Here is a 21,293-nt window from a genome sequence, read left to right as displayed (position 1 = left end):
ATAACTAAAGCTCTCGGTTGGCATCAGAAAACGGGAAACATCAGTATTAACGATTTTAATGAGCTTTTTAAAGGTTAAAAGCAAAAACCGTCTGAGTGATTTCTAGCTTCAACGAGAAGAGAACATTGATACGCTTGGTAAGAATGGTAAACACATTTCTCGGTTTAATTTCGACCGCAGCTCCTGATGTCAGAGCATTATTTATTTTTAGGAAATTAGACTGAGTTCAGCGTATTTCATGACGCATTTCTATGGCGCCCCATATTAAGAAACGTTTGGATAAAAGTGACTCTTTATAGGTAAACTGTTCATCTGATAGGCAATTAATGAACTGCAGCGACTCGGTATTGCAAGTCAGTTTCAACTGATAAGCGGGCATTCAAATATGTATTTTAATCGAGCGAAAAGAGAAAACCAACCCTTTTTATTCAATTAAGCATCTGGAAGGACACTTGTTCATAGCCCGTTCAGTACCCGCATTGCCACTTCAATCTAATGTAGCCGACAGCCGCTGAAAGTATTATTCTCGTAAATCATTTGCAAGAAGCATAACGCTCCGAACATGAAAGAGCAGGATACTTTATACTATGAAAGGCGTTGGTTAAAATAAAGCAGGATTAATAGGAAGAAAAATATGAAAAGCATAAAAATAAAAAAAAATGAAGGACGCCTGGACATATACGGTGCTCTACTACCATAGATACAGTGAGCACTCTAGACCCTCTTTGATCACCGAGGCGGAACCCTCCGTGACAGACAACGAAACGCCCAACAGCAATTGCGGGAACTCTTAAACTACCTACTGTGACGCCTCCACACTGCTGTACGACCCGACAGCGCATTAGGAGGCTCACTAATACGGTGTGTTTCTTCGTAAAGAAGCACAGCGTTTTCACACTACCGCATTCTTGCCCACAGCGCAGACCGATTTGGAAGCAAGATGGCCACAGCAAACTTGCCTTCTGCCACAACAGCAACATAGAGGTACTGCGTATGTGCTCTCGTGCCGTTTTGCCGCGGTGAAATTACTGGCGAACGCCGTTGCAAACCGAACTTCAGTGATATTAGGAACCTAGTTTGAGCAGCAACGTGTGCATAAATGCATGTTCTTCACGACAGCATAGGTGCACTAGAAAACTGGTGCTATTGAAGAGGTGTTCATGTACGATTGTTTTCATGCTGCCTTCGTGGTGTTGGCATGCCCACTTCGCTGTGGCCCGTGTCTAAAGCTTTCTTCACATTTTTCTCCTTGATTTCTACTCTTTCTTCTACTGTTTCAGTAATTTACACTTCGCCAAAAATAAACTGTTAAAGAGTTCTCTTTACAGCTCTTTTTGTGCCTGTGCAAATGTCACTGTCATACAGAGATTTTGACAGATGCAAGCAAACCAATTAAAAAGCATTGCTGAGGCTGAGCTAGATGCTCCTCCTCTCGTTGGTTTAAAGTTTACGTGCAATCCTATTTGATCTGTTTAAGCTGAAACAGGCGAACCTAGGAGGCACGTGGATATATATATGAACACTAATTATGTACGGTGCCAGAAAGATTCTCTCTCAAAAAAGTAGTATAATATTTGCATTCCTTTAGTGATGCGAGTAAGTCTGTCACACTTCCACAGCGGATTTTGAAAATTGCGAAGTTGTATGGAGCCGTCATAAGTACATTCTAAAACCCGAGGAGTATGCAGCGCGAGCACACTGCAGAATTCGGTGATGTTCTCAAAGAAAGCACCTTTTCTTGACTCCATGGGGGGGGGGGGGGGGGGGGGGCATAGCATGCAAGTGTGTGGCGACACACTCGGCGCACATTTCCGCGCAGCCTTCACCTAGTTATCATCCGGCCCAACGTAACACGGCCGCACGCTGGACTGCGTTACCGATAAAGCACAGCGCCACCACTGCGTCACCCGAGGCACGCGTCACCAATGGCGGCTACAGAAACAGGCTGCCCGGCTGGGAAGAGCGGCTGTTTTCCTTCCGCTACACAGACGAGCGTAGCGTGGGTATGCTCGTCCGCTGCCGTCGCTAATAAACAGTTGTTACGTTTTATGTTGGGATTCGTCCTTCGACAGAATGGCGTCCCACAAGTGTTTAGAATTGCAGAGGTCTCACTCAGGCTACGCAACATCCCATTTTATTTACTTCATGGTTATTTATTGGTTTTAACGATTCTTTAAGGAGCATGGCCTCGGAATTTGCAGTGAATAGTGTACCGTACAGCAGACGAAGTTTGCTAATCTCCCGTATACTGGTGTCCGTACTGCAACTCTAAAGACCAAAAGATTTAATAATGTTTGGACTAGCGTTCTTAAGTTACATAAATTTCGAATTTCAGTGAAGGGCTGCACGAAGTGCTGGTCTACACGCCTTAGAAAAAACGGCTTTGCTTGCTAACTTTTACCAGAGACGGCACATACCACAACTTGTGTCTATTTGTGGCTCCCTAGCTTTGCAATCCTGTTTGGATCACTAAGCTTCCCAAGCATTTCCGCACGTGTATCTTCCTGTTTCAGCCGCAGCATTGTACAAATATATTTAGAAAACGCTTCCTGGCAGCATTCCACTTCAGGAATAAGCGCGTAAATGAAGGACCTCACGCCTCTGGATGCCGCCTCGTTGCTTGCCATCGCGGTCTTCACTATTTTCTCCCAGCACAAGCGCTGTTTTCGCATTCATTGCCATGAAGTCCATCCTCCTTGTTGCCTGTCTGAATGCCCAGGTATTTCGAGAACACCAGGCGGAGATACTTTACGCTGTGTTTAGTATTGTTTCGCTGTTTTCTCCTCGGCCGGTTTTCATACCGCCGAGAGCTCTGCGCAGGCTACGTACTGCGCGATCTTTTCTGAGTATTTTATATTTAGAGAGTAATAGAACGACTCCCTGTGGGAGGCTTCGTTATGCGTTGTCCACCGCATACGCTGATCGAAATGGCCCGGTGTAGGAAGGTAGCTGAACTGGCTAGTTTCTTCACGTTGCCTTACTATGTTGTCCTTCGCACCAATAAGGGGGGGGGGGGGGGGGGGCGCAAGAATTTTTAATTCTTTTCCCACTGCGTTTCCCTCAAAGTTGTTTCGTTCTCTGCACCTTTCTTTTTGACCGCTTTCTTCTGCACGGTCACATGAAGAAACGTGCTGACATACTTTTCTGAACGTTTCTCGGCGCCAAGTGGCCGCCGCATCTTATAAAGCACAAGCCTGGTACTAAATATAAAATATTTTCCTCATACTTCCAAAACTGAAATTGACAGCTCTGTGAAAACTGTGACAGTCCTCGCAAATCGAGGCCCCATGCATTGAGCGCACACCCATTGAACGCACACTCTTCCGGCGCCTGCTGCTCCACGTGAATCGCCTTTCGTATGCCTCGCATTCGTGTATACCGTCTCTCAGATGGTCGCGAAGTGCACTAACGCCACTAAATGCGAGGCGTGTAAGCGATTCGTGTAAGTTACGCCTGATTCCGGAGCCCTCCACTACCGCACCTCTTTCTTCCTTTCTTTTTTCACTCCCTCCTTTATCCCTTCCTTTACGGCGCGGTTCAGGTGTCCAACGATATATGAGACAGATACTGCGCCATTTCCTTCCCCGAAAACCAATTATTATTATTATAAGTTAAGCCTCGTAAGATGGTGGCGCAATGACTTCGTAACGTCAGAGGTTTTGTTAATGTCACGACATCGGCCGCCTTGGCCGAAAAAAAAAAGTCATATGCAACTGTCATCGCACAACACACGGTAACAGTTTAGGCAGGGCTCACTTGGTCAATGCTTCTAATAGCACCCTGCATGCCTGGGTCGCATCCACGGTACCAGATTGTCAGCGCTGCTCCCATCGAAAGGCTCACAACGTACATCACCATTAGCAGCACAGAACTGATCACTGCGGCTCTGCGTAGCAAAAAAAAAGTTTTTTCTTCTCTGGAATGAAGCACTGCATTACTGAACTCTGTAATGTATAAAACAAAAAACGAATTCACGCTTGACAGTAAGCAGGTGTTGCGGCGCTTGTTGCTTGTAGTAGGATAAAGTATGATGACAACGTTGTCTTTTCATGAATACCTGAGCCCAAAGCCAATAATAATTAGTGGTTTTGATGCATTGAGAAGCACTTTTAATTATGTGTGCTCAAGAATCCCCCACGTAAAGTCATTTTAAAGAGAAAGGCCGTCCGTCAGCGTAGTGTTCCGTGTATGCTTTCTAAAATTGCATGTGCTTCATTGTTTTCTATTAGTTTAAAGTTGCACAAGTTTAATGATGCATCTGATTGTTGTCTTTTGTTTTTTGAGAGCTACAATCTGCGTTGATTTGTGACGAGCGAGCTTACCCATTCTTTTTTCATGTGAGCTCTTATGTTGAATTTTGTTTCTACCATGCTGCCGCCTGCCGATATTAATTAGAATTGAGCTCATTCAAAATGCACTGCAACCTAGTGAGACTACTGCACAGGTGTAATATATTTATGTCGTAATATACTTGAAAAAGCACACACCTCGCGTTCAAGCGTAGCAGGTGGTGTGGCATTCTAATAAAAATATGTTTTCACTTTTTCCGTACCTACTAGAAGCCACAGCGTCCATTTGGAGGACGCATGGAAGTGCGACATCTGAGAATATTTTCGAGTTTATTTTGTACGCCACGCATAACTAGCGCTTTGCGGGGCTCACGGAGAGGCGCCGAAAGAAACAACCAAACAAGCTCACATTTCCGAAAACCGTTCTAACCTGAAACCACGGCTTCCAAACAACATGACGTTATTCTTTCTCACGAAATGAGGAAGCATGCATGCTACTGCAGGTGCCAGGTCACCAAGACTGCATGTTTAGAGCTATTCTTGTTGAAAGAGAGCTTTGCTAATCGACGCCAGGCGAACATGCAACATCTGAGCTGCTGACCAGTTTTCGTTCTTCCTTGTGATGCGATGCGCTCTGTGGTTTTGCCTCCTGATTAGGTGCATCTGTCTGCGCAGCTTCCAACGCGCTTCACAAAATTCGTAAGGGGGCGACAACAAAATTCCAAGAGTAAAATCGTGCGCCCCACTTCATAAAAAACAATAAAATAAAGACGAGCGTGAAAATCAGTCTCTGGCTGGCGTGTGTGGTCAGCACAGGCGAAAATGAACCGCTTCCAGTCGGTCAGAATTACAGAAAGGAGACGGGAAATCTTGAAAGCTGTCAAAAGCAAGTCTCAACTCGGTGCAAAGTTCGGTATTTAAGAAGGTATTGAAGAAACTTCCGCAGCAGGATAACATGCGATAACGTGCCCTTAGAAAACTAAGTGATTTTGTAGGTTGGTTAGCATATGTTGAGATCCTTTCAGAGGACCTTCACTAGTTACCGTTTACATTTTGAGGCCTTTTTTTGTGGCACAGAACTTCACCTTTGTAGGAGCTTTCAATAATACTTGGGCCTCTACACGTAGGAAAGCGACAGCTCATAGGCTCGGATGCATTGCTCATGCAAGCTTTGGATATTAAGCGTTAGAAGAACTGCATTTGTCGATTAGAGGTTCGGTAACCAGACACCTTAGTTCTCGTGGGAGTGACGGGCACCCTGTATAAATTCAGGCCGCAGTCAAATGCAAACAGCACCTGTTAACAACACAAAAATTCTTACCTGCGCACTTTCAGCTGCATTAAACAGCACGCACACAGAAGTAGGGAATCGCGGCATGTGTGTGACCTCGTTTTATTCCGGTCTGACTGTACTAAGCCTGTTATACTTAGTGGCACAGGCAGGAGCTTATTGGTTTACGTTTTTTTTGTGGCAGCTCCACCATACTTTTTGTACGTAACAGAAATAATAATAATTGGTTTTTTGGGGAAAGGAAATGGCGCAGTATCTGTCTCATATATCGTTGGACACCTGAACCGCGCCGTAAGGGAAGGGATAAGAGAGGGAGTGAAAGAAGAAAGGAAGAATTAGGTGCCGTAGTGGAGGGCTCCGGAATAATTTCGACCACCTGGGGATCTTTAACGTGCACTGACATCGCACAGCACACGGGCGCCTTAGCGTTTTTCCTCCATAAAAACGCAGCCACCGCGGTCGGGTTCGAACCCGGGAACTCCGGATCAGTAGTTCCCGGAGTTCCCGGGTTCGAGCCCGACCGCGGCGGCTGCGTGTTTATGGAGGAAAAACGCTAAGGCGCCCGTGTGCTGTGCGATGTCAGTGCACGTTAAAGATCCCCAGGTGGTCGAAATTATTCCGGAGCCCTCCACTACGGCACCTATTCTTCCTTTCTTCTTTCACTCCCTCCTATATCCCTTCCCTTACGGCGCGGTTCCGGTGTCCAATGATATATGAGGCAGATACTGCGCCATTTCCTTTCCCCAAAAAACCAATTATTATCATTACTCATTTCTGCGGGACCGTGTGCTCAGATTTTGTATCGTGCTATGCCCCGCCGCGGTGGCTCAGTGGTTATGGCGCTCGACTACTGATCCGGAGTTCCCGGGTTCGAACCCGACCGCGGCGGCTGCGTTTTTATGGAGGAAAAACGCTAAGGCGCCCGTGTGCTGTGCGATGTCAGTGCACGTTAAAGATCCCCAGGTGGTCGAAATTATTCCGGAGCCCTCCACTACGGCACCTCATTCTTCCTTTCTTCTTTCACTCCCTCCTTTATCCCTTCCCTTACGGCGCGGTTCAGGTGTCCAACGATATATGAGACAGATACTGCGCCATTTCCTTTCCCCAAAAACCAATTATTATTATATTATCGTGCTATTTGTTTTACAGGCCGACTGTTCACGTGAAATGGTAGAACTTCTCGCAAGCAACCTCGTGTGAATCTCGTCACGGCACGTCTTTCTTCCTTTCTCCTTGTACTCCCTCCTTTATTCCTTCCATCTTCCCTTAGTGCGTGGTTCGGGTGTCTAGCGAGATATGTGAGACAGTTACCGCACCATTCCCTGTCCTCAAAAACGAATTTTCATTTTCAATTTTATTCGTGGTTGTGGAACACAAAATGCGCCTCTGCGCTTTACGATGTCAGCACAGATTCCCGGAGGGTCGAAATTCCTCTTGAGCCCACCACAATTGCACTTCTTTGTCTTTCTCTTCTTTCACTCCCACCTTCCCCTCCCTCACGATAGGCTCGTGGTGCATAACAACTGAGGTAGTTCCTGTTCATTTCCTTTTCTCATCTAGAACAATTTTCCCCACTGCTCTGCACCTATGGGAATATCCCTGCGCTTTCGACAGGTGGTCGGAACTTTCCAGAGAGATGCACTACGGCACCTCTTTCTTCCTTTCTTCTTTCACTCTCTCCTCTATATCTCCCCTTACGGCGCAGTTGGGTGTCCACCGAGATATGTGAGAAAGTTACTGCGTCATTTTCTTTCCTGAAAAATCATTTTTTTATTTCTTTAGTTGAACCCACCTTTTTTATTTATTTAAGCATCCTCCTCATTTCTCATATAACATTTATGCCATGAGGCAATAAACATCGCTTGAAAAAAAAAACATTTTTTTTCGTCAAGACGGAAGCGCGCGCGAAAGGGATCACGGGACAGCTCAAGGAAGAGGAAGTTGGAGAGCCCGTGAGCACTGTTCCCATGGAGAAGCTCAGTCTGGCGATCGCGCAATCTTGAAGTTTCCTTCACGAGGCTTCGCTGCCGAGTACCGCAACTAAATTTTTACCTATACAGGCCTGGTCTGGCGATCTCCCCATTGTGTCCGTATTGTGCGGAGCCGGAAACAATAGAGCACTTTCTTCTTTTTTGCCGTCGTTACTCATCGATTAGGAGGCGACTATTAGAAGTTCCAATACAGAATCTCAGTTTGCGCCTGTCTTCTGTGGTTGTTCTGTCCCTTGGCGCTTCTATGCTTGGCCATACCAATGGGAATGTTTGCTCTGCCGTTCAAAATTATCTACTGGAATCAAAACGTCTACCTTCATGATCTTTCGTCCTGCCCCTCCCATTATCAGCTTCTGTATTTCGGTTTTTACAACCACTTATAGTAATCCCTACCCCTTCTTTGCCTAAATTTTAGTTTGTATGCCCCCCTAACCTCCTGCAACCTCCTCGGCTACGAAAACTGTGCGATCCAAATTTTGGTAGGTCATCCCATGCTTGCCACATGCAACTGGTCATTTAAATAGCCACCGCCTGGTTATGGCCAATCCCCCTTGTGGGTATGTGCCATTGTGTGAGGTCAACAACAACAACAACAACAACACTTTTTGATCTGCTGTCGTGGCATTCCACCGAAGCAGTCTGCCCTACGACATCCGTCCAGGAAGATGCCACTGTGTTCGGACCATGTCGCAGGCTAGTGCCCCGTACCAGCCTTCTTCAGAATGAACAGGAGGGGACTCCTCGAAAGGCCGGCAACAATCTGGATAACTTTTGATAATTACGTGCAGCGATATCTACCTGCAGCAGCTTTCCGAGACATCTGCCCCGGCCCTGGATGTACACGTCATCGTACAAGGTGAGGACTACAGTGCCCTTCTTACAACGCGAATACATCCAATGTTCTGGGACAACGAGCCCGGGTAGGTAGATTCGTGACTTTTCAGAATATGTCCCAGGAGGTCTCTGGCAGAATAGATAGCCCGGTAACAGGCGTTCAGGCCATCATTGGAAACTCTGCCGCATTTTCTCGTTTTCCACGGCGTTCAAAGCGTTCGCTATGCATTGAATATAGATCCGGCACTCGACGCGCGTCGCAGCTATAGCTTCTTCGACACGCTTTGTGCGTTCAAAGACTTCTAGTCACATTACGAGACGGGAAGCCAGTCATTGCGTGTTCGACTTCCTCTGTCACGCGCGCGTCGGCGCGAGTTATTCTTTCGAGGGTCCGCGACTATCACATAACGCAACGGCTTTTTTGGTTCCATGTGCTGAAGGCGCCGGCGACTGAAATTCGAACACTGCTGTCCACCTTAAAGCCATTGCAGCCTCATGGAACAGCATCCGTGTCTAGGCCTAGGACTGAAAACAATTTACACCCGTGTCTTGAAAAAAATTTACAAAAATTCTCTGTGGTTCAACTACTGCTAAACCTGGTTAGAGGGCGAAAGCTGGGGTGTATTGGGCAAGCAGACGCGGCTTGGCGCCTGTAACATTGAGTGCGTTCCGTACACAATAGGCAGCGCACCCACCCTACCACAGTGGCATGTGGCAGCGGCTTGGCGTCTGTAACGTTGAGAGCGTTCCGCACGCTGCATAGGTACCCGCCAAGGTCACTAGCTGGATAAGGCGCTCGTGTGCTGATCCAGAGTACCGGCGTTCGAAACTGTCCGCGGCGGCCTTGTTTCGATGGAGGTGGTGGTAGTGGTTTTTGTTATTAAAATAATAGTAAAAAGGAAGGAAAAGATTTTTGCTCGCCCCGGCATCTGCCATCGATACTGAAGCACCTGAGCTGGGGCAGCGGAAATAAAGGATAGCAGGCATGATGGAGAGATTAGATGAAAGGGGTGAGAGGACAGGAACAGAGGAAAGGGGAAGAAGTAATATATGCAAATTACTTACACAATAACAAATGTGTCCAGTTGTGCGCGGGATTAGTTCATTTTAGACGAATTAAAACACACGTGCACAGCACTGCGTTGGCTAAAACTGGAGTGGGGCGTCCAGTTATTAATCGTTCAAGGCAGAACTCGCGGAGCGTTTGGTCACTGCGTGTAACTACCTGACGGAAAACAGACGGGACGTCAAGCTCGTGTGTTCGAGGAATGCACAGAGGCTCACCAAAGTTCGGTCACGAGTGCGCGCACTGCCCTCCTGCCGCAATAGCGTCTCGATAGTGTTTCGATGGAGGCGAAACGCAACTGAGGGCACCTAATCTGGTTACGTGGAGGAATGTAAAAGCATGTGTTTTGATGTAGGGAAAAGTTTTTGACAGAAGGAAAGAGCGCAGTAGCTCTCAAATCTCGACATCTCGCTGGACACCGCAATTCCGCAAAAGCATGTTTTTTGAAGAAAATTGATAAAAAAAATTAAAAACTGGTTTTCGGGGAAAGGGCGTAGTATATGTCGAATCTCGGCGGAGACCTGAACCGAGCCGTAAAGCAAGAGATAAAGGCGGGACTAAGAGAAGAAAGGAAGAAAGAGGTGCCGTAGTGGAGGGCTCAGGAATAAATTTGACCACCTGGGCATCTTTAACGTGCACCGACATCGCACAGGCGCCTTCGCGTTTCGCTAGAATCGAAACGCGGCCGCGCTGTTGGCTTCGAACCCGGGAACATTTTTGCCGAAAGGGTGCAGTAGCTCTCAGATTTCGACATCTCGGTGGACACTTGAACCCCGCACAATCGTGATCTCTGGTTCTGGGAAGGCCAAATTTAACGACACGCGAAGAGCGGCTTTACCCAGCGTAATGAAGCTGTTGCTTTGAAATGCATAATTAAGGATGTTTTGGCAGTATAAGAGGACTCTAAATTCGCTTTTCGGACTCTCGTCCCTGCAAGGCCCTTTTTGACGGCAGACATCGCGGTGTTGCGGTGGCATGATTGGCTGATCGAGTCGCCTCACACTAAGCCTTTCTTTACTTTTTTGGAAGAAGAAATTCGCATCCATGGGGATGAACCAAGAAATGCGCTCACCGACACGTTGGGAAATTGGCGACGCCAACGTGTGTACTATTTTACCGTCCTTGAAGAGTTTAGTTGTTTAGAGCGCTAGGCAACTGATCTGGAGCTCCCGTGTTCGAACCCAACCGCGGCGGCCGTGTTTAGATGCCGGTGAAACTCAGGCGTCCGTGTGCTGTGCAATGTCGATGTTCAGGTTGTCGAAACTATTCGGGAGCCCTCCACTGCGGTACCTCTTTCTTCGTCTCTTCTCTTATTCCCTCCTATATCTTTTACCTTACGGGGAGGTTCTGGTGTCCGCCGATATGTGAGGCAGATACTCCGCCATTTCCTTTTCCCCAAAACCAATTTCCAATTGAGGTAAAGAAATTACGGTCCCTGTTTCACATATCTCAGTGGGCTACCGAACCGAACAATACAGCCATCACTTCTGAATTAGTGATTCGAACCATTTGGCACAGGCCAACATGGACATGTGCTATATGCGGACATCTTGTGAGTAGGTGTCTGGTACCTGCCCCCTGTACAAAGGTAGAGTGGCTGACCAGCCAGAACCTCAATGTTGTTTGTGGCATTCGTGAGAAATTCCTGCCTTTTTAAGCGGTATACTCTTTCCTTTTTACAAGTAGAAGAAATTTCTCCGTATGCTCTAAGCTTCCCATTTTCCGACGCACCCGCAGGTGTTCCGAAGGGACGCAGTTCCTTCGTTGTCATGGAAACAACCGACGAATGCTGCATTTTTCCTGTGCCATCCTGATCCCTACGCGCGTTCTTTGTGGCCCATTACGGTGAACATGTCCAGGATGACGAGGATACGCAGTCAAGCTGGACTAGAGCAAATATCAATAGGTAAATACCTGAATCTTCATAAAACTATGAGCGTTTGCGTACTCTATCCTTTACTTTAGAAACAAGGCATTCGTTGTTGGCGTAAGGTATCCGAAAAGGGCCATGTCGATAATTTGACGAAATGAGGACGCGCTTCTGTTGCACCTAAGGGAAGGCATCGAAATTCATGAAAACCGGTGATAACCACCATCACCATCAACTTAGACATCTCTATAACCATAAATATCACCATAACCATAACCATCACCATAACTATCCCCCCAACTATCACCGTCATGGAAAGCGCGAGATTGGAATCGCCAACACGATGACAAAAAAGAACCGATCGAGAGTGGCTTCAGCAAGATGTGTTAACACTTCCTAACCTTTTGTGTTTTCCTGTTTGAGTAACTGCCCGTCTCGCAGTGGCTCAGTATTTATGGTGCTCTGCTGCTGACCTGAAAGACGGCTTCAATTCCGGCCACGGCTGACACATTTGAATTAGGGCGAAATTCTAGAGGTCCGTGTACGATGTCAGCGCCCGTTAAACAACCGCAGTCCTGTAGCCGCACATTCCAAGGACTCAGACCATAGAATCAACTTCGAAGAAACCCGCATCCTTGGAACCAAAAAAAAATTACCACTAAAAGCTCCTTCTGGAATCCTGGCACATCCGAACCACCCCGGAAAAACCGCACAAAAGAAAACCTGCTCCCAGTGTTTGCCCAGATACTTCGCTCTTCAACTCAGCGAAAAAAAGTCGCCATTGACAGCCTCCCGACAGTGCTACAACGTGACTAACAGCCTTAACCCCACTTCCTCCTCCTCCCCCACGCCTTTCGCATCGCAGCTTTCGTTACTTTGACCCCCTCCTCACCTCCATACTTAAAGACGCTAGGTACTGCCCTCGGTCACCCCTGATGAAGGAGTCGAGTCGACTTCGAAACATTGGGTTAGCTTTAAATTTTTGTTTGGAGATGTGCCGTTTATTATAAGTAATGACGAAGTAAGGAAGCACAATGTCTAACTCGCACCTCTCTTTTGGGAATAACTTAATGTCCCATCATTTATTTTGCGGATACATGCCTCTCCATGGCGGACAGTAGTAAATCATTTGCACCCAAGACCCAATTCCCAGTTCCCAGATCGTTAAAAAAACCCATGTGGTGGAAACTTCCGGAGCCCATTACTACGGAGTTTTTCATAGCCTGAGTCACTTTGGGACGTTCAACCCCCTTAAAGCATAAATCGTAAAGCCAAATTCTTTCAAGCATCAACGCCAGGTGACGCCTGCGGTTTGCACTAAAAAAATCTCGTGCGTTAATTTTCACATTCACATGGCTAATAGCAGAAAAACAACGTTTTAGACCTAACATCGACTTCATTTTCCGACTTGATTTTCAGTGAATTTTCTATATATTATCTATACGGAAACGTCTGCTGTGTCCCGTGAATGTTAATTTTCGTAATAATGTATTTTTTTATTATGCTTTATACTCCTATCTCTTTCTCCTGCTCATGGTTTCTTGGTGAGTTTGTTGCTGAATATTTTGAGAATAATTTGTGCTGCTAGTAAGATTTCACACCTCTATTTTTTTAACCAGTCACCTGTTTCTACAGCAGTAAAAAGACCAAAAGGCTAGCGTAATTGATGGACCATATATGCTTGTCGCTGTATCACAACTCATATGATAGTGGATGGTTTTGGGGTCTTCGTTTCATTTGTCCCATAAGCGATCGCTTTTCATACGCGAGTCTTGTAGCACCACTGTGGATTTTTGCCTCTAGCACTCGGCTGCTAACCCTGAGTTCAATGATCCGAATATCTTCCATGGCAGAAGCGTTTTTTAACGCGAATTCGGGCCTAAATATTGCTCGAAATAATTTCGGAGCTGTCCAGTATGACGCCTCTCATACAGGAAGTGCAGCTTTGCGACGTTATTCCGCACGTGTATCATCTTTTTCCTTCTCTTCTTCCTGCCCTTCCCTTCGTCCTAATTTTTCTCTCTTTTCCATTTAGCCTGGTAAAGTAGGTTGCCGCCGGCCTCAGCTGCTTCTTGGAGGCCCTGATAAGCGGCTTACGGAAATGCTTAATGGCCAGTGTACCTTCCTTGGACGCCGTGCAGATGCCTTGCAGGCATCCCTACCGTCCACAGGACGTCGAAGGAAGTTTAAATGCCCCTGGGGTGCAGCCCGTGTTACGTAACACGGTGCCCATTCCGGCGCGCATCATTCCGTAGACAACCGGAGAGCACCTTATTTGCACTCCTCCGATTGGAAGGTTTATCATTTCCAAATCCTGCGTTTCTACACGCTCAATAATGCCGCCCCACCCCTATCCTTTTTTACTATCGCTTCCCCCTTGCCTTCCCTCTCCCTGTAATCTTCCTGTCCTTTTATTCCCGCTAGCCAGCAGCTCAGGTCCTCAGGGTTTCCATGGCAGATGCCGCGGCTACCGACATCTCTTCTTTCCATTGTTAAATTTAATTTTATTTTTCATAATATATAGCCACTAATTATAACCACTGGATGGCAGCCGCAGGATTACACCGCGTGACGCTTTAAATTGGAATTAAGCGCCGTGCTGTGCCCCTAACTGAGGTCCGTGGCGCACGCGCACGCCCAACTTCGCCACGTCCAGTGAACGATGCGACCAGGCCGGAGACTCCAATCGAAAAGTGGATAGCTTGACAAGCGTTGATAACAGTCGCGACACTGTACATGTCAACGCACATTTGTGGACGCGCCGTGATGGGCTGAGCCATATGAAACTCTCCTTTACGATGCAGGCATCAACATTACAGCGTTGTTCCCGTGGTCGATAGCCATGGCGTCGTCTAGAATACCTACAACGCGTGCAGGATTCCCGGTGGCACCGAGTCCTGTAGTTTTTGTCACACTACGCTGAACAGGTGAGTTCTTTCTGACGTCCAGCACTTTTCTTCTTCCGGTCCTTCCCACGGAGCATTAGTGATTTCTTTAGCTTGCGTACCACGATTGTCTGCAATTGTGTGTGTAGGTCTGACGCCCAGTAAATCATTTCCGCGTGGCGCTATTTGCGTTCTCACCCTCCTCTTTATTGTATAAATGCGATATATCGAAAATACATGTCGCGGAGAGAGTGAGTGAACACAGAGCATGCTTTTGTGTTTTTGTAACTTCGAAGGAGCCCAGGTTGCACCGAACATTAGAATAGTGTTATACAAATGTCATGTATGTTGCAGTACTGATACATGTTCCATTGCAATGTTACATTAGCGGTAAATATTAACAGATAACGTCGTGTGGTGTACAAAACGATGCTTTGCTTTCTAAGCAAACATTGTTTTAATATAGACTTCAAAACGTTATAATTTTAGAGGCATAACTATAGAACAATATATCAAATATATTTCCAGCACTGATTTCTAGAACTTTTTCCGCTGTTTTAACTGTAAGGGTGTTTCAACTAGTACTTTGCCGCCTCAGCTCTTAGATAGTATTCGCCAAAGATTACATGCACAGTCCTATTTTTTTGTCAGAAAACTGTGGTTATTACCCATTCGCCTCTATCATTCATAAGACATCCCTCAGAAATTGGTATATTAGCTTCACTCAATGATATCCATTCGGAGTTGAGTGAATGTGAGTTGCATGTAGGGCTGTGCATAGTGCAACAGTGTCGCCCTTATTGCTGGTTCTTGCAAAGCTTTGTAACAAACCTTCGTGGCCATTCCCATTCACTAATAAACTAGGACCACACGGTGGTTTTCGGTCGTGATATCACGAATTAGAATAATCTGTTTTATATTTTTTTCTCGCCAATAAATTTGACTTTTCATGTAATTCTCATTTTCACAGCAATCCAACATTGTCACAGCAATAAAGAATAAGAAAGAAAAAGTAGCATACAAATTGCTTACAGCTTACCCTACAAAGCACCTGTCGTCACAGGTTATTTCAAGTTAGGAGCAATTATGAATATTTTAATTGCCTTAATAAGTTACTGAATTGGGATTGCCTAATAACTAGTAGCGATTTACAGACGTGTTCAGAGTGTCGCGTTGCGAAGACTATGCCTCCTGTTTTAACCGGGGATACGAAAGTACATGACCACCGGTGAGCCACCTAGCGGTTCGCTATACCACTCTGAGCGTAGCGAATGGGAATCTAGAACGTTGCATGAAGCCGCTTGAGCAGAACAGATTGCGACACGTATGTAGCGTAGTATGTATACAGCTGGTGGCTTGTTTGGTGCTCTCGACCGCGGCTTTTTTACAGGCATGTAGGCGGGCGGCCGTGATAGACACTGTGACCTCGTCTGTAGGGACACAAGAGAATAACCGATTTTTCCTGCGTCGAAAGAGTACAGCGTTCTTATGAGAAAACGCTCTTTAAACAGAAAAACGAGGCTGCGTTTCGACGGCGGCGAAACAGTAAGGCGCCCGTGTGCTGTGCACGTTAAAGATCCCCAGGTGGCCGAAATTATTCAGGAGACCTCCACTACGGCACCTCTTTCGTCGTTTCTTTCTTCACTCTTTCCTTTATTCCTTACCTTACGGCACGGTTCAGTTGTCCGTGGATATGTGACAGATACTGCGCCATTTCCTGTCCCCAAAAACCAAGTTTTATTTTCGAGTTCTTCCTGCGACTGGCTGCTTTCACATGTGAACTGCATAATATCGGTTATTTGGTTATTTTGGGTGATCAGTGAAACGTGGCTTGGAAGTTTTAATTTATCACGGAGTTCTGCCGCTTGCCGGCGGTAGCAGTTTGAATCGAGTAGGGTGGGACATATTTTTGGGTATTAAATTCCTATTTCTAGTGAAAGCAGTTGTCTCCGGTGTCGTTGGCGTCGGCCGTAAGCGAAAAAGCGCTCCTCCTCCCCGTGAGCGATAAAAATCCCTCCTCCTCTTCCTCGCAATGTACGCCACTGCCACAACAGCTAGCGCGCGACGGCAGCGCGAGGAAAGGAACCGACCCCTGTCACATATTTCGGTCGACAACGCGGACCGCGCCGCATGGGAATGAAAATGAAATGAAAATCGCTTATAATGAAAGGAAGTGAGGACTGTCTCACATATCTCTGTGGATATCCGAACCGCGCTGTAAGAAAATGAAAATGAAATGAGAATTGATTTTATGGAAAGGACGCGAATCTTCTGACGTATGTCTCGTTCGGGCGCAGTAGAGCCGTGCGGACACGCAGGGATCACGCGGTGAGCAGCGAACAACGCAGCACACATCCAAAGCGCGTTCACCACGAAGCTTGCTTCTTGCTGCCCGTTCGTTCGGCGCGGAAGCTATGCTGGCGTTTGTGGCACCGGGTTTGTCGAGAACGATGTGCCGTCGAACTACAACTGCAAATTGAGTCCCACGCGTTTCGGCGAGGCACTTGGCAGCGCTTCTACGTGGTTTTCCGCTACCCGGGTCCGTTTCACCGTGCGTAACAGAGCGATTTGTCCGAGTATTTGTCCGAGGGTGCGTGACCTCGCCCTTTAGCTGTCTGCCCCTCGCATATAGTGCAATCTTTGACGTCATTGGACGCGAGACCTGGGAAACGTTGCGAAACGCCCCTCAGACGCAGCACGTCGCTGGGTGTTGAGAGCCCGAAGACGTGCTTCAGTTCCAGCGTACATAGTATAAGCATGAGACGCAGCCCGCAAACACACTGCCCGAAAAGCTCCGCAGATCTGTGCTCACATATTCGTTAGACCGAGGGGTCGAATTTCAATAGAGGCTAATTTCTGGAGGCCCGTGTACTGTAGGATGTAAGTGCATGCTAAAGACCCTATGTGGTCGAAATGGCCGGAGCCCTCCACTACGGCGTCTCTCGTAGCCTGAGTCGCGTTGTGACGTTAGGCCCCCCTATACCAAACTTACAAATTGGGACAACGCTTGCGCCTACCGGCGAAACGCAAGAGACCCCGAGATACGAATATTGCCTTTTCGAAATGCTACTAGCAAAGGCCAATGTTTCAGAAATGGATAATTTCTGTAAGACTCACTGCCAGTGAAAGACGCAGATCCTTCAGTTTATTTCACAGTGTTTCAGGAAATCACTGAGGAGTTCTCATTACATTTGTTCTGTTTTCTTCATTTCAACCTTTTAAGCGAAAGGACCATAAGTTTTCGTATGTGACAACGCCCGATACACATCCGTTTGCATGTAATAATTCACATAATTTAAGTAAGTTCGTAATATATATGATATTTGCGAAGTTTTTCAAACTAACTATGCAGTGTTAAAGAAATTTCTAACAAGGATGCATTTTGAAGGAAAGTAAATCATCGTCTTTCATATGTTCCAAATTTGGAACATTGGCAGTAAAGGTTAACAAGTTATGAATAAAACAAACAAAACTTTAACAAACACAGAGGTAGTAATATTCTTCTCTGCATACTGAACGGCCGTCACAGGGAAGTTCAACCAATCTTTAAAACTCAGAGTGCTCTCTCCTAAAGGTATTTGTTTTAATATTGTATTGTATGGAGCACCAAGTGGTCAATCAAACCCGTGATATCGGCTCATGGCGTGGTGGCGTTTCTGTTCCTGCGTTTTTCCACACCCTAAGCATCGCTAGACGATATTTGTACTCAGTCGGCCCAGGATGTAGCAGGAGCTCCAGACCGCATGTTTCACTGCCAATCATGAAATACAACCGAAGGTAATTCGCTTCCAAGGGTCACGTTACAGTTTGAAAGCATGAAGCTCTCGAAACTGAACTCTTATGGTGTTCTTCACTCAAAATATCGCTAACCAAATGTCTGACGCGAGAGAAACTCGTGGACCCAAATGGCCTTTTCTTCAATTTTACGGCGATCTGTTGTTAGTTCATTGAGTTTCCTTACTAACCAGGCATAAATGCGTTAAAAATGTTTGCTTCTCAGATATATAGCCCGTGAGTGGAGTCGTCATACTAAAGGCGATCATATAAACGGGCAGATGGCATTCCCGTTTCCTGTCGAACCTAGCTAAACGGAGCGAAAGAAGCGATTTCTCCAATAAAAAGTTGTAAAGTCGTTCTTAGAGTCCCTCGCGCACTCAGGTTGTGGGCGGCAATTTCGAGCCAGCCTCCTCAGTGAGAGGCATCAAGAAAAAAGTTTAACAGTTCCTCATTTCGCTTAAAATTACAAATCAAGGAGGTATCACCGTGTTTGGTGTTGCAACGAATAGCTTTTATCAGACTAAGGTTTACAAACAAAGACATTGCTGTGAAACTAATGACGAAATTCGTCTTTACGTTTTGTATAAGCGCTAATGAGCAAAAAAACTGCGTTATATCCAGAGTGCAAACTTTCCACACTGATACCTGCATCAATGTGCGGGAAGAAGCAGATAGCAAGTGCAATTCAGTCTTTTAAGTTTAAATTTACGTTTGCGACGTCGTGTGATCATGGACACCACCACGCGTAGTTGTTTTGTCTCCAAAACATTAGAGTTCCTGTGTGTCTATATGCAAGAGGACCGATTGGCTGAGCACTGTAATATAGGACACGCCACGACAAACTTTCGGTGTGCAGACAGCCGGGCCAGGCTGGAATCGGCCAGAATAACCCGCGTGAGCAAGTCGCTGATGAGGCCAGCGCGCGATGGACAGTCGTCATCCACCGAGTGAGTTTTCTGGTCGTACGTCATCATCGATGGAGCAGGTGAGGCAGGAGCGCTTTTGTCGCTTGACGAGACGTAAGGCATGCACTGCTTTTCAAAAAACGTCTCACTAACGTCAGGAGGGAAATGATTTTTATGTAAGCGTCGCCGAATGTTAACCACTCCTTATAAAGATGAATTATTTTATGAATGCGGAGAGTTTCTTGAGAATGGTTTATTCAATATTTTTTCCACAGACACAATCAGAGTTGGCATAGTATTGTGCGGATTTTAGCTGTGTGGCACAGCAGCTCCCTTATGTTCGAGAGTCGGTGACTCCATTATTGGCGAGCGAAGCGGACCTTTTCGCGCCACCACGGGGTAAAATCCCAGTCCCGAATATTTGTGTTATTTATTTACTTCACTTGACACAAACCAGCAACATCGCAAACCGGCAAAAACCACAAGATTTTGATCGTGGTTTACCAATAGAAATAGTGGTTTTCTGACTCCGGAATAATTTCCCGTTTATCTACCTCACTTTTATATGATGGTGTTGTTTTAGTTAAGAGAGTTGTTGTAAGCCCTCCTCTTTTGTTGCTTTCCCTTTCCTTTTTTCTTTGCCCTAAAGCCTTTTTTATCGCTCGTCAGTTATTTTATAATATTTTTTTCACTCATCCTCACCTCTCGAATTTCCGCTCCCTCCATGCAGTTAGTGTTGAAGACAGTGGGAAAGAAGGGCTGGTCTAGAAGTTTGAGGCGGAGTAGTGGCTTCGAAGGCAGCGTTTTTGTTGTAGTTCGTGCGAAGTTCAGTAGGCCCATACATCACAATCACCAGTGCCTACTGCAAAGGGTGAAAACCGTTAGGTCTGCTGAGAAGACCCGTAATCCGGAGTTCAGCGACTCCTCACCCTGCTAGGTTGGGAACTATGTCGATATAGTTCTGTTTTTGGTAATGAAACTCTAGCCTGGTACGTAGTTAACCTACTGCCGGGGGGTTGGTGTCATAACTGCGGCCGCAACATCTTTGCAGATACTGATCCAAGGGCACCTTATATTTACACTTAAACAAGCAATTAAATGTGCACTCTTTCTTTGGCAGGACGTGAACGTGCGCGAACTTAGGATTCAATGTGATTGAAGTACTGTAGTTGCGGTGCGGGTGCTCTTTCAACTCTGACTGTCTTTTCGCATGCAGTGCTTGTTAGCCGGGCCTCGTCGCAGACGTTGTGATGGCTTCACGCTGGAGGCTACACCCGGGCATCCGCACGGCAGGCCAGCTCTACGAGCGAGTTGTCGGGTGAGTAGATCTAAGCAAGCAGCAGCGCTCTGTTAGTAGCAGGGAGGGGATGACACAGAAATTTGTGTATCTGCGATTAAGTGGCTGATGCAGATATCTCCGAAATGTGAGTATTGCCGGTCTGTGTTGGCAGCGTCTACACTATTTGTCGGTTCTGGCTCCTTTTTTGCGACCCCCTTTTGCTTTATCGGTACTGGTCTAGGCAAGCGTGCTGTTATTCTCTTTGAACGATATTTTCAGGGCATTGGGTAGAATGCAGAGAAATTATTTCCGCAGATTAGCTGGGTTTGACTCCTGCTTGTTTTTTGTGAAGCGCTAAAAGCTTGCTATATCTAGTACAATGCATTGTAGCTTCAATCTAGTCTTCGGTGTTTGGATGGGTAAATTCTCGGCGCGTTTCCAGGAAATGTTCCGTGGCATTTGCAGTGAACAAGAGGGTGAAGTAATTTTTGTATTTTGAGCCTAAACAAATGTCTTGCGCCTAATGCCCCTTTGCCCCATATACCGAAACTCAAGGCGTTGTTAAGATCGGACATTTGACATGTATGACCCTTCTTCATTAAACGATTAAACTTATAAAGCTCTGGCGTGGACCACTAGAAGTAGTCTTCGTCAAAAGGGTACATCCCAGTGGGGTCTGCTTCCGAGCACTACAGAGCAGCTCCTCTTGCATACTCACGCGCCTTTATCTCAAAGAGGTGGAATCAATTTAATTCCTTAGCTCTCCTAAGTTTAGCAGCGTCAAATATGCTAAAGACCTCCACTGCACGGCTTGGAATCAAGCCACTTGGGCGGTATATATTTTTCACAAAGCTGTGCGTGGTGACTTGTGTATCGCGCGGCTGCAAACTAACGCGTCACTTGACGAGGCGGTTGCGCTGTTACCACAAGTGGTGCATGGCGCTCGCATTCGCAATTGCGTTGTAAGCGCCACACGAAAGGTTAGCGCAGATACGTTAGATGTTTAGGCTGGCGTAGCAGGCAGCCAACTTACTGAGCAAATGTAATGGACGTCACCCATACCAATGGGTGGAAAATGCGGACACATAGATCGCTAGTTCCTCCGT

The 21,293-nt window shown here is 46.4% G+C and overlaps 1 protein-coding gene across 1 annotated transcript in view; it reads right to left on the bottom strand.

Annotated features, from left to right (window-relative positions):
• Positions 1-21,293, bottom strand: part of LOC144102418 (sodium-coupled monocarboxylate transporter 2-like) — a 639,582-nt gene that overhangs the window by 27,364 nt on the left and 590,925 nt on the right. The window contains exon 7 of the mRNA XM_077635698.1: positions 3,757-3,886. Within this exon, the coding sequence (XP_077491824.1) occupies positions 3,757-3,886 (130 nt within the window). The remainder of the gene's footprint in view (positions 1-3,756; positions 3,887-21,293) is intronic.

This window comes from Amblyomma americanum, chromosome 8 (genome assembly GCF_052857255.1).
Source record: "Amblyomma americanum isolate KBUSLIRL-KWMA chromosome 8, ASM5285725v1, whole genome shotgun sequence".
Lineage (NCBI taxonomy): Eukaryota > Metazoa > Arthropoda > Arachnida > Ixodida > Ixodidae > Amblyomma > Amblyomma americanum.
This window is presented reverse-complemented; position numbering and strand designations above follow the sequence as displayed.